Here is a 13,728-nt window from a genome sequence, read left to right on the forward strand (position 1 = left end):
CCACGGTACTTGTAGGGCAGCTCAGAAGCCACACACAAATGTTTAGAAAGTCGACCTTCAGCTCAAATCCCATGACAAAGTAGAAGCATAGTTTCACGATGTTTCAAGATGCAGGAAGATGCTCGGGTACGTTACTTTACATGAAGCGGTCGGTCAACGTGCATAATTTCCCCTTCCGAAACACGGCCTGCAAATGTCTGGTGTACGAGTGAGAGCTCGCTAGTTGACGAGTCGGCACGTTTGAGAGATTTTGCGCATATGAACATGGAATAGAGGCATTGTATATAGTAGGGGTGCGTATGGGGTGCGGTGAAGACACGGTCGAGGGTGGTTGGTAACCACAGGGTCCTCGCCCCCCAAACGCCGAGTAAATTGGAAACAGCGACCCAACCGCGACCCGACTGCCTCGCACCACCGCTAATCACCAACACCCATACGCCTGCATAAAGGCCCTGAACACCCTCACCGATCGTCAAAACATACGATTGGGACAAGGACGTCGCTATGTCGTCCTATCTTAATAATCTCCTCACGAACACGACATCGCGCTACAACAACCTTCGACGCCAGATCCTATCCGACGAAGCAGACGGCGACACGGAAGACGACTCGCATCTTTCCAGAGTCCTCCGCGCGTATTACACGGAGAAAGGAAGACCGTTCCCACAGTGGCTTCCACCAGACCCAAAGGCGCCGCAGCCCGCGCCCGCCCAATTCGCATCTTCTCAGTTCGCGTCCTCCAGACAGCAGGCACAGGGACAGCCAGCGGGCAGAGGAGGAGGACTGAGTGACCTGTGGGACAATCCTGCGCCACAACAGCCACCGCAAGAGCCTCAGTCACTTCGCCGAGGAGCAGGAGGACGGGGTGGAGCAGCGCGCCCACTGCAAGGTCGGCCTATGGGCAATTCGTTGACGCCAGAGCCTCAAACACAAGGAAGGCCGCTGCCTAGTCAGAGGGCAGGGAGTTATCAGAGCTCGTTGGGAGGGCGTTCACAGGCAGAAGCCTCACCACCACCAAGCGCAGGGGCAGGATCAGGCACATCGGCACAGGAAAGGCTCAAGGCCAGGTTATGGGGACGATCACAGAGTCCTGCCCCACGTGGCCCGTCTTCAGACTCCGCAAGCTCACAGTCGGCACAGGGCGGGCGCCCACCCTATCCCGACGACCGAAGCAACAGCTATGGAAGCACTGGCAGTGCTGGTGGGAGGCAACAGGGCTCCTTTGGCGGCATGTCTTCAAATTCTCCATGGTCCGGAAACGACGACCCCTACGCGCCCCAGAGTGGAGGATACGGTGCACCTCCACCACAACGCGGGCCGCAAGGTGGACGCATGGGCTTGCCAAGCGGGCCGCGCATGCGTTGACCATGTTCCTGTTGCATTCAGCACGGCGTAACGGAGTTGTGTCTTGGTCGTTTCTGGGTAGGCAGCATGGGTTTTGCACATTTGATAGCATGGCGCCCGTCACAGGACAGAGGAGCCCCTAATACGAATACAATCAGTTCATATTTGCCCCCAAAATATCATCTACGTTCAGACCTTCTTTGCACGCATATCACAGCTAGAGCACATTACTTGATTCGGTAGAGGGGCGACGCGTTCCCCGCGTGGCGTGTTGCACCGCCACAGCGCGTCATCATCGAGCATCAATCACCTGGGCACCTGCACCTGCGACATCTGAAGCGCCAAACTGTTGCGCGCATCTCTTCTGCCCTATACCTATACTGCTTGTGAACACCCTCTGTATATGATCTCTGGTTGACTTACTTTGACTTCATCACCAAACCTCAACACCGCGTCTGCAGGACATTGCCTGGCCCCGCATGAGTTCCTCGGCCCCTGGACCGCCATCGCCGTCGGCCAGCTTCTACGACTTGAGCGACGATGAAGAGGGCGAATACAATACTATCCGACACACTAGCAGCGGGAAGGGTGTGAAACTGTTGTACACAAAGAGTAAAGTACGTATGACTTACGTGGATGCGACACTCCGTAGTCAACCTAACATGGGCAGGTATACGTACATCCCTCGCCTTCGTCAAAGGACAACATCCCAGGCTTTGTCGCTTTAGTTCAGCAAAAGTCCAACCGGATCGCCAGCGATGCGCGTCCAACCTCATCCTCGTCCGCCCGAAGCGTGAACGCGTCATCGCTGCTCCTCGCTTGGATACCAGAGTCAAACCTCGGCGATGCCTATGATACATACGTCAAGGTCGACCTGTCAGACTCGTCGTCACCCCCAAAGCAGTCGTACCTTGTGCCTCCGCCTCCCACACCATCCACCCACGCCGGAACTCCCGGCTATGCATTCGCGTTGCCCGTCAGCGAGATCTACTCCGTCCTCATACGGCCACCGAGCATCGGGTGGTGGTTTGGAAGCGTCGTCATCAACACTCGGGCTGGAGATAGCTTTCCTGCACTCTTCTTCCACGACAGCGAGTGTCAGTCTACCATCATGCAGCGGAAGAAGTTGGCCAAGGAAAGCTTCGATCCGTTTGGCGACGGAGGAGGCATGTTCTGGGGCGGCGACGAGGTACTGAGATGGCTGAAGAGATACGTTACAGTCGAACGTTCTGGAGCCGATCCGAGCATATACCTTATCGATCCTTCGGAAGACGACAAGAAATCCTTTGGCAAAGACGTCGCACCAAGGAAGAGCTCCGAAGGCAAGGCAGACGCGTCGTCTTCACAGCAGATGGGAAAACGAGACGGTGGAATGGATCCAGTTACAAAGGCACTCAAGGAAGCTAGGTGGAACTTCCTCGAAAAGCTCAGCCAGGTCACAACGTTCACGCGAAGGACTGCTCAGGCCGTGGCAGACAACCCCAAGATCCCGCCTCAGGTTAGGCGCCTGATCCAGAATCCCGAAGTACAGACGCTGCAAGAAGAGTTTGACAGCGCACGGCTATATCTCGCAAGATGGGCCATGGGCATTGCGGAACAAAGCGAGCGTGAGCGGAACCAACGAATCTGGACAGCTAAAGATGTTCTGGCCATGGAGGAAAGTGATGTTGGTGACTTTGAGATTCTTGATATGGACAAGATGACCATGGCCGACAGAAGAAAACCAGTCACCTTGGCCGAATGGAAAGGCTTCTTCGATCCCAAGGGACGGCTCCAGCTGACGCCAGACGAGGTCAAAGACCGCATCTTCCACGGAGGCCTAGATCCTGACGACGGTGTACGAAAGGAGGCCTGGCTGTTCCTTCTCGGAGTCTACGAATGGGACAGCTCAGACGAAGAGCGACGCGCAAACATCAACAGTCGGCGAGACGAGTACATTCGACTCAAGGGTGCTTGGTGGGAGCGCATGGTTGAGGGAAACCAGAACGAAGAGCAAGAAGAGTGGTGGAGAGAACAGAAGAACAGGATAGGTATGTGCCCTTGCGCGTTGCACAGTTGCTTCAAAGTTGGCTGACTTGTCCCATTCTATGGGGTCCGTTGTGTAGAGAAAGATGTACATCGCACAGATCGTAACATTCCCATCTTCGCCGGCGAGGACATTCCTCATCCTGATCCCGACTCGCCTTTCGCGGACGTGGGCACCAACGTTCACCTGGAGCAGATGAAAGATATGCTATTGACATACAACGAGTACAACAAGGACCTTGGCTACGTCCAGGGTATGAGCGACCTGCTTGCGCCCATCTACGCAGTCATGCAGGATGACGCTGTCGCATTCTGGGGCTTTGTTGGATTTATGGAGCGCATGGTATGTTCAAGGCTGACGAACATCCAGTCTAGACGTGGCAACTAACATGCATGCAGGAGCGCAACTTCCTACGCGACCAGTCTGGCATGCGCAAGCAGCTCATGACGCTCGATCACCTTGTACAGCTCATGGACCCCAAGTTGTATCTTCACCTTCAGTCTGCCGAGTCAACAAACTTCTTTTTCTTCTTCCGCATGTTGCTTGTTTGGTACAAGCGCGAGTTTGAATGGGCTGATGTCCTGCGGCTGTGGGAGTCACTCTGGACCGATTACCAGAGCAGCAACTTCCATATCTTCATTGCACTAGCCATTCTGGAAAAGCACCGAGATGTTATCATGGCACATCTGAAGCACTTTGACGAGGTGCTCAAGTATGGTAAGCCACGCAATCAAACAATCTACATTGGCGGTAAATGATACTGACACCAAAGTAGTCAATGAACTATCCGGTACTATGGATCTCGAATCAACGCTCGTTCGCGCAGAGTCACTCTTCAAGAGATTTCAACGAACGGTAGAGACAATCGACAAGAAGGGCAACTTCCCCTCTGCCCCACAAGCGCGACAACGCAAGTTGGCTGCTGCAGTCGTGGCCGGCCCGGGACCCAATACGGCGGCAGGTGCATCAAGACCAAATGACCAGGCAGTGACTTCGGGTACAGATAAAGGAAAACAGGTTGGTGAAGAAGATCAGGAGGCGAGGGTCATCAGCCCTGAGCTACGCGCACTACTGAGCAAGAAAGTCGAGAAGCTCGACAAGCAGACTATCTTGGAACATGGTGGCGGTGTTGGCAAGTGAACCCACTCTGGATACTCTTATGAATTATGGAATGGCGTTACGGTCTGGTAGGATATATTGGCGAGATTTTAGGGTTGCTTACGCTCAACGAGGCACCAGCAAGGCTAGTCGCTACTGCGATCGGCAACATCGCACCTTCACGTTCATCGTTCACATCGATCCTCTCTTCACAAGTTGGCTAAATACGATATCTTCTTTCCTGCTTCAGCGTCAGCAATATTGGCAACGTATCCATCACTATACCTGCTGCTATGTTTGTCTTCCCATAAAATCAACGATTGTAATTGTATCTTCTTTCCCTTACACGTCTAGCTTGCAGATTGTACTTCACACAGAGTTCGACTGCTTCACATTCACGGTTGCCAACACTCCGTCCACTCAGTATAAGCAAACCACGATCCGTCACCTGTCGGAACCTACAAAAAGACAAGTACAGTAGTAGCAGACCTTCAATGAACTACATCAACCGCTTCATCGATCGTTTCTCTCCGACCCATCCACACAACAATTCATATCCTACACGGCTTCCCAACAGCCCCACCACCTCTCCTCATCGTTGTAGGTCTTGTTCGCACTCTCACTATAGGCGCAAGTACCGTCACCGCAAGAAGATGACATCCTTCAATGGCCCCTGGTCCAGCGACCTCGACACTTTTAAAATGACAGTGCAGTCGATGCCAGACCAGTACAAGTCCTCTTTTGCCGCTGGATCCAAGTCTACCCTGGAAAAGGTCTGCGACTCAAAAGTCCTCCACATTTGGGAATCCAAGTCCGATGTCGACGATCTTCTCCAGCTTACTTCCGTTATTGCCAAACTGTGTGACCTGGGTGTACGCAAGCACAAAGGCGCTAATGACAGCGATGGTGGTATGCTGATCATCGCTGAAGAAAGCAGGTGCTGGAACAACTTTGGTCGAATTTGTCAATTGGTCGAGTATCTGACTGGAGCTGATGGCAAGAGACATCTCGAGGGTACAGTGGTGGTTTTTAGCAAGATTGTGGTGGTGAGAGGATGGGATAACAGTGTCTTGTCCGGACAGCAAGAGGCGCTCGCTAAGACAGTGAAGAGAGTCAATACGGCAGTTGAGCGTGTGCTGAAAATGAGTGGGTGGAAGGAGATTGTATGGCATCATGGTGCTGTGCTATATTTCTTGCTCCAGTGGATCAACGTCACGACATCCTCTTTACGATCTGCCCTATCCGCCATCACCATCACAGGATCTCTTAACCTCTCGGAAAGCATCGCGCCTTCCGTTGCTGGGCGTGCGAACAAATTGCCGGATCTGGAGCGCCTAGAGCAATACGCGACGAAATTAGACATACCCGTCATCTTCCTCGATGCACCTAGTCAGCTACTGAACCTCGGATATCCTGGCAACTATGTTTACTACTATGGTCACTACATCAACACTTTTCTGCCTCACTCGTTAGCCCGCTCTCATCTTCACAAAGCGCAAGACGAACTTATCACATTCGCTTTCAGGCTGCGAGGTGCGAGTGAAGGCCGATACGGTAGTGATGTAGTCAAGATGGTGCAGAAGCATCTCGACGCGAGCAAGGCGAGACACTGGGCGAGGATGTGTGTTAGCAAAGAAAGCTACGAGAAGAGCAAATGTAGAGCAGCTGGCAAAGATGAAGCGATTCATCATGCAGTTCAGTTAGCCGATAGCCCTTTCGCTCTTCTGGCTTCTGGCATTGGGGTACCAGCATTTGCAAGACTAGCGGTCGGTCCTGCATCTGCATCTGCACAGGATTACTACATCGCAGCACCCGTCAAAATTGCGTTTGCGAAGGCTCAGATCCGGCCTACTAGCCCTGCGACTTTTCATATCCTCATCCCACAGTCTTCTCAAGATCTCGAGAAAGTCACAAATCGCGTCCAGGGACTCATGATGGCGGTCCTGGAACTTGTAAGGCAGGAGAAAGGCGACCCAGTGCTCAACGACACAGAGAAGGTGATGTGGGACGCGGTTGTTAAGGCATGTGAATGGGCGATTGAGGGTTGTGACGAAAGCAGTATGCCCAAGGGTGTAGCGCAGAAAGTGGGATTTGTTACAGAAAAGTTGAGAAAGGGAACTTGGGGTTTCGCGCTGGATCCACCCAAAGATGGAGGTGCCGCTGCAACGAGCAACACCACTGCAGTACCGGCGATGCCGGAGCCGAATCGTATGTATGGGTTCGGGCAAAGCACGCAGCAGACTAAGGGGTCGCATCCGACATATACTGGAACCGAACAGCAGCAGATGCCACAACAGGGTTATGGAGGTGGACTACCGCAGGGCCCTGTGCCTAGTCCTGTCCAGGGTGCCGCGTATGCTCAGCAGATGCCTGCCCAAATGCCAATGTTTGCTGGTAGCCAGGGGCAGGCTCCGGGTCAACAGCATGGTAATGGTCGCTTTGGAGGCGGGCAAACTGCAGTTCTACCATTGCATCGTGGATTTGAACATGGTGGAAGGGGTGGTGGAGAGTATCCACAGAGTATGGGCGGACCTTGGTGATGCCGTCATGACGGTTTGATGGAGTCTGGTTAGTCTTTCCTAGGTGTAAGGTCAAGGTACATGAAGAAGCGGTTGAGTTTTTGTTTGGCACAACCAGAATAGAACGAGTTAATTGGACAGAAGAATGGCTGATGACGTGAAGTGGTCACGTCGGGCCGCGATGCATCTTCCAAGGTTTGCTCGCTTGCGCATTGCTTATCATAAACCTGTTGCAATCTCTTTCAAGGAGTTGGGTCCAATAATCTTATTCTTTCAATCATTCACGCACGACGTTCTTCGTCGACGTTTGTGATGCAAACAGAAGAGCAGTACGTTCCAGTGTGCCGCATTCACACATCTACTCGTCTCGCAATGTCACTAATAGCGCATCATGGCTACCATCTTGAGTTGTTTTCCCAAGTTACGTGCCTAGATACGAGTGTTGATATGGATTCATGTGTTACGAAACGAGAAGGGAGAGCGCGCTGCCCAAGCAGAACGTACGAGCGAACTCTTGGGCTATTATCCATTAGCAGGTACTATTGGAGTTGCTGGATTGATAACATATCCAGTACCATTTAACGACTGCGAGGAAACATCAGCATATCCATCTTTCGATGTATGTATCGAATTAAGTAAAGATCTCATCTGCATTTCTAAACAATCCGTTAAGCCTCAACAGTACAAAGCATGAGCTTTAGAGAAAGAAAAGCCAGAGCACTGTTACGTACGAGATATACTACATGTCTTAGATTCAAAGGCATTCAGTAAAATTCAGCATATCCAAGTCTACCTAGGTACTATCATGGAACAATCTGCAGCATCACCGGGCTGGAATTGATATGGAGAAGAAAGCGCCTGTTGTTCTTGTTATACTAGAGTAATCAGGGCGGCATATTGAGCGTAATGATGGACTGTGTTGGGTTTGAGAAACGTTTGCTACGCTCATGGCCGGTCTGACAGGAACTGTCTGCATGTGATCTCTTTTCACGTTGCGTAGCAATCACGGTCATGTTATAATGCGCTTTCTGCAAGCAACACGACACATCGCTATATCCGAACCGTTCTTCTAGCATGCCTCCAAAGAATATCAGCACCGGCGCGTACTGGAAAGAAGACCCTACTGACGCGCCACACAAAGATGTGGAAACGGATTTCGAGACAGGCGAGACTTCCAAGCCCGAGACCCCTACCAAGCACAAGAAAGTTACCACTTCCGACAACCTAGAAGACGACCTCGTCACAGTGAGTCAAAACAGTACACCCAGCTCTACCGCTAGCGAGGTTGCGCTGAAGGCTCCTTTGGAAGATACTATGGAAGCGCAGAGTCTTGACCGTCAATGGCGGGAGCAAGGTCTAAGTAACAAAGAGAGAAAGGAAAAGCTGATGACGATGCTGGAGGATAACCTTCGTGATAGGAACAAGAAGGAAACAAGCAAGAAGGAGGAAGAGGAGGAGGAGGATGGTGATGATGATGAAGATAAGAGTCTCAGTAAGGGAAAAGACAAGGGCAAGAAGGTTTGAACACATCCATGGATGTGGTTATCCACGTTAGGGATCCAGGAGCATAGCTATTTGATTGACCTGAACCCCCCCTGGTGGCGGCATTGTATGCTAAAAGCGACCAATAAGTCGCAGTTTTACGGTCCTTTGGTGAAAAAGCCCGGGTTGATTTCTTCATCGCTGCAGGCATCTGTCTCAAGTTTTGCGCAAGTATTTGCCTGTAGTTGATACCTGCATGACTGACTGAGACACAATTGAAAGGAAGAACCTCGCATTACCTGAGCTGTTGGGACGCGATCCCAAGCCATGTCCGTCTTTGTGCGAATGGAACAATGCGCAGGCGGCTTGTTCTCCTTCGCTTTCATTTTGCATTGTTTGTGTGTGACGATAATGTGCGGACTGCCTAGGTATTCTTTTTCGCTTCGACTCGCCATTATTTGAACATCTAAAACAGATGCACAGAAGCCTGACCATCACACTCAAAGAAAGAGTTCTTCGTATTGAGATGCCATAGCGAATGTATCTTAAAAGAGCAGGTATCCTTTACACTTACTTCGTTCCCCAAATTAACTATTCGATACAATCGCTTTCTCACATACAACTACAAGGTCACTGCATTTAACCTTGCCAATGGCGCCACGTCAGAGCTCACAACAAGCGCGACGTAGACGAATTGCTAATGGCATAAGTAAAAAATGGCAGATAGAGCGCCAAAGCAAGCGACCCAGAGGCCTCGTCAATATCGGAAACAACTGCTACCGCCACGCCGCTCTGCAGCCTCTGCTTCACCTCCCTCGGTTCGTCAATTGGATCAAGAAACATAACCGAGGAAATCACTGGCCTTGCCACGCGAACGACCCAAACCGCGTGCTCCCCTCTGATCCCTCCACGCTACAGGTGCTCGAAGACGAGATAGGCAAGGCCAAAAAGAAGGGTGGAAAGAAGGGGGACGAACATGATGATATGTTTAGAGGATGCACTCCGTGTCTTTTAAAGAGATTGATGATAGGTTACTGGGGCAATATTGATATAGGTGGCCAACCAGCTTTCGCTCCCAATCGTTTTCCACACCAACACGAGGCTATATTCCCGTTACATAAATTGGCTGAACGTTGGTACTGTATCGATCCTCCGGGACTCTACGACAGACTCGAGCTTCTACCTGCGCAAGCACAACGGGCGAACGCAACTCGCGTAGCAAGACAGACTTACATGACAGCTCAGCAAGATTCAGACGATTTTTCGCAGAGGATATTCGACGGCATACAGCATAGTTACGATCTCGGGTGAGTACATCTTTGTTACAAGCCCAAATTTCTTGGGTCATTGCGTACTGACTTTCAATAGAACTGTAAATGGAGCTGCGCGTCAAGGCGAATATGACTCACTTCTCCACGTCAGAACTCGCGAAGTCCGCACTTGCGAGAATTGTGATGCTACTCGATCCGACAACACCTATGAGACGCTAGGTATTAGAATCATTCCAGATGCTTATATCATGAATGACACAGTCGAAGATGCCCTTGCCCGGTACTTTGAAGATTCCACAATCCTCCCATGCGATGGTTGTCCCAGCGAAAAGCACACGACTCAATCGACTAGGAGAACGATTCTAGCTTCGCCTGAGTACCTTCGCATTCAACTCGATCTTGTGAAACAAATGCTAGTGAAACAACAAGACAAGTTCGGCGATGACAAGGTGGACAGCAAAACTGGCGAGTCCATAATGGTTATGAGCGTAGTCAAGAATACTAATCCCATCCCAATACCTGACATAATTGACTTGACAGCGCATATGGACATACCAGCAACGATTCAGGACCCTTATCCAGTACGCTATAAGCTTGTATCCGCTACCTATCATGACGGTACCGGGTTCAATGCAGGTCATTACACAGCCAGCGTCACTGGCCCAGCGCTTCCATTCCGGACAGAACGACCACAATTTTTCTGCAATGATGCGACCATTACCAATCTGCCACCAACTGATGCCCACCCGAATGCCATTACGGAGAATCCTATGCAAGGGGACTTCAATGCTACTACTCTCTACTATGAGAGAATCACTCCTACCAGTATCTCTGTGGCTAAACAGCGGAAGACGGCCGATCAGATGGTAATAGATGAGGGAAGAGCTAGGAGAAGAAACAACAACAGTGAACCTGAATAAAAGACACAAACAGGGCACAAAGGAGTTTCATAAGGGGAACAGCCGAGAGATGCAGTACGTACCGCTCATCTGAATATGGCTCAGAAAAAGCTCTTGTATTACTTGTCATCGGTTGGGTAGTATGTATTTGTACCTACTATGATCTTGTTGTTGCGCAATGTTCAAAATTCTCTTTGCTTTGTTGAACCTTCTAACTTCTTCGTCTACGCCGAGTACTTCTCAGGCCCTTGCCTCTCGACTGACGTCTGGCAGCTCTATGGCGACTTCTTGTACTGGATCGAATATACTGCTAATTTGCTCCAAAGACAGACCCTTTGTCTCTGGCACGTAAAAGAAGATGAAGTTAATGACAACGACCAAAACACCAATATAGACCAAATAGTACTTCCAGGCAATCTTGTCAATGGCGACCGGATTTACAAACTGATTGAAGGTAATAGACACAGCTTGAGATACCCAAAAAACACTTGTGCCTTTTGTTCGGAGATGACTTGGCCAGATTTCATTGACGTAGAGGATTGGTATGGGCGTCAGACCAATGACGTAGCCGCCGAGAAAAAGGAAGAGGAATACGATCACTGCATAGCCCGCAGAAGGGGAGCCTGTAGATGAGTACAAGGCCGAGCAGATCGTTATCAGCACCATGAAGACTAGCATCAGACCGGTGGATGTCAGGAAAAGGCGACGCCGACCGGCCTTCTCGCATAGCAATGCGGCGCCGCAAGCCAAGAGCCAGACGTATATCTGAAGCCCACCATTGATGCCTTGTTGGTGAAGGGAATTGGTGATACCAACCGTTCGCAGTACCGGCGCCAAGTAGAAGCTGTGATATCGTGAGTAGATTTTCCTTTTGTACATACATTTGTACACACCTAATGATTCCGTTTCCAACCCACTGTGTGGCTACAGCTATGACAACGGACAGAACGAGACGTTTGCGGTTGCCTGGTGTCGAAAGTAAAGCCAGCCAGCCAGTTGTATTACCCTGGGCCTCCGCCGCAGTGGATGCGCACATGCTCGCAAACTCAGACGATACTAGCTCATCTCCGTCGTGGCCGTTAGCATGATATATTATCATGATAGCTCTGGCCTTCTCCTGCTTTCCATGTCGTACAAGCCACCTGGGTGACTCGGGACAAAATATGATGAAACTCAGCTGTGCCAGTGACCAGAACAGTTGGATAGCAACAGGTAACTGCCACGACCACGAGCCCCGTATTCTCAAAGCACCATAAGATACCCAAGCGGCAGTGATTGAACCGATGAAATAGCATGTGTTGAAGAGCGCACCGGCAACAGCCCTTTGGCGTGGGTGCGCAAGCTCGACGAGGAGAGCCGAGGATGAAATCGTGTTGGAGATGCTGGAGAATCCAACGAGAATACGCATACCAAGGAACTGATCGAATCTTGTACAAAATATCTGTCCCGTAAAGCCAGCGATCATTCCAATGTTACCAAAAATGATTCCGATGCGACGGCCATACTTATCGGATAGCCACGGTGCTGGGAAGAAAGCGGCGATGCAACCCATAGATTGAGCGGCAGTTACCAGTCCGAGTAGCTTAGGATGGGAAAGTCCTTGTATATCTTGAAAGTACCTGGGGTTGGCAATTAGATTGGAGATCAGAGAACTGGTGTAGCCGTTGGCCATGGCACCAATGTAGCATGCGAGAAGCAGAAAGTTGAGTCTCCGCATGCCAGGATCGTTCCACCATTGTGGGTGCGTGTTGTTGGCCAAAGAATCCATGATGGGTAAGTAACTTGATAATGCTCGTCTCAGTTGGGGATGCCCAATACTTGTACTAATGCATGGGTATGTTGGTCCCCATGGACAGGTTTCGGCTCTGGCGCGGGCGCTTGGAGGGATAACTCAACCGGTGGATGTAGGGCCCTTTTGACGTCTTGTCGTATCCAAGTATCGGTGAAGCGTAAGAAACGGCGATCCTTATCCAACCGGGGACGCGGATGTAATGTCCCGAGGTCAGGTGCTCACGATCCTTAAGTTTGCCACGACTCGTGGCATCGTACGAAGCCATTCATTATATGTAGTGGACATGCTATTGTCGTGGTACTCTCCTGAGCTTTCCAGGTATTGCCACTCCTGCGCACTACTCCGCCATGACTTCCTATTCGTCAGAGCCTATTAGGCAAACCTAACAGGCCAATCAGGATCCACCCGACCACTCGGGGAATCGGGAGACTACCGTACGAGGCAGAAATCTCACATGTTCCTGCTAGCATGCATTGGTTTGAGTGTTTGAGAGGCCGGTTATCGGCAAAATAGACCTGCTTTCGCTTGGCATACGTCCAAATCAGCCAGCTTTATTGAGACGGGTATCAAGTCTTGGTGGTAAATATTCTTCGACTTTGTTCTGCGGTCCAGAAGATTTTGAAATTCAGGGGTTGAGGGTCTGTCCTTGAGTTCGTTTCGGAATGTGGATATGATCAAGGAGCAGATGACGATCCCGAGTACGGCATGGCAGGGAGCGGGAAGTAGGACTCTTTTCGATGTTTTGAATTCTGGTATTTTTGATGGTGACACACCTCCCTCTTTATGGTCGGTTCGTGACCGGGTATCATATCGCTCGCCCTCGGTGTTGCTGTGCTTTCTGTGCGATTGCGCACATTTTGCTTGCCATGTCTGTTCGGTCTTACAGTCCCTCCTCTTGCTATTGACTCTCGTGTCATCGACCTCAGGCCTTCTTCTCTACCTCGTTTCCCTGCTGCCATGCAAGACTCCACCTTCGCTTGAGCACATCTATGCTCTCCTGTGTCGACCTACCCTTCTCTTTCTCTTCGCGATTTATCCGTGTAAAGGCGGCAGCGAGACCGATTGATACGGCGAAAAGAGGATCGAGACGTCTGCACAGACTGTCAGCGTATAGAATCAAGGTAGACGAGAGTGAAGGACGCACTTTGATATTATGTATTGGATCGCCATGATTGTGGGGTTCTTGAATATGCTTCCGGAAACAATGCGGTCGATTGCTTGCGGTGGTGTGAGGATTATTTCGTTCGCCGAAGAGAGGAAGCGGCCGTGAGAAGTCGACGTAGGCGGTGGGCTCGGA

General features: G+C 50.8%; 4 protein-coding genes across 4 annotated transcripts; 3 read left to right on the forward strand and 1 right to left on the reverse strand.

Moving 5' to 3' along the window:
- Positions 1-1,823: 1,823 nt before the first annotated feature.
- ACET3X_006018 (uncharacterized protein) lies at positions 1,824-4,510 on the forward strand (the record flags this gene model as incomplete). Its single annotated transcript, XM_069452184.1, has 5 exons — positions 1,824-1,961; positions 2,015-3,374; positions 3,450-3,712; positions 3,769-4,087; positions 4,146-4,510. 5 exons carry the CDS (start codon positions 1,824-1,826, stop codon positions 4,508-4,510), a joined length of 2,445 nt encoding a protein of 814 aa, XP_069306378.1.
- A 659-nt stretch (positions 4,511-5,169) lies between these two features.
- Positions 5,170-7,008, forward strand: ACET3X_006019 (uncharacterized protein; the record flags this gene model as incomplete). Its single annotated transcript, XM_069452185.1, has 1 exon — positions 5,170-7,008. The coding sequence occupies one exon, from the start codon at positions 5,170-5,172 to the stop codon at positions 7,006-7,008; it is 1,839 nt and encodes a 612-aa protein (XP_069306379.1).
- Positions 7,009-8,061: 1,053 nt separating this feature from the next.
- On the forward strand, positions 8,062-8,511 carry ACET3X_006020 (uncharacterized protein; the record flags this gene model as incomplete). The annotated part of the gene is made up of 2 exons (XM_069452186.1): positions 8,062-8,232; positions 8,284-8,511. 2 exons carry the CDS (start codon positions 8,062-8,064, stop codon positions 8,509-8,511), a joined length of 399 nt encoding a protein of 132 aa, XP_069306380.1.
- A 2,368-nt stretch (positions 8,512-10,879) lies between these two features.
- ACET3X_006021 (uncharacterized protein) lies at positions 10,880-11,675 on the reverse strand (the record flags this gene model as incomplete). Its single annotated transcript, XM_069452187.1, has 2 exons — positions 10,880-11,483; positions 11,533-11,675. 2 exons carry the CDS (start codon positions 11,673-11,675, stop codon positions 10,880-10,882), a joined length of 747 nt encoding a protein of 248 aa, XP_069306381.1.
- Positions 11,676-13,728: the final 2,053 nt, after the last annotated feature.

The sequence above is a fragment of the Alternaria dauci genome, chromosome 5 (genome assembly GCF_042100115.1).
Source record: "Alternaria dauci strain A2016 chromosome 5, whole genome shotgun sequence".
In the NCBI taxonomy this organism is placed as follows: domain Eukaryota; kingdom Fungi; phylum Ascomycota; class Dothideomycetes; order Pleosporales; family Pleosporaceae; genus Alternaria; species Alternaria dauci.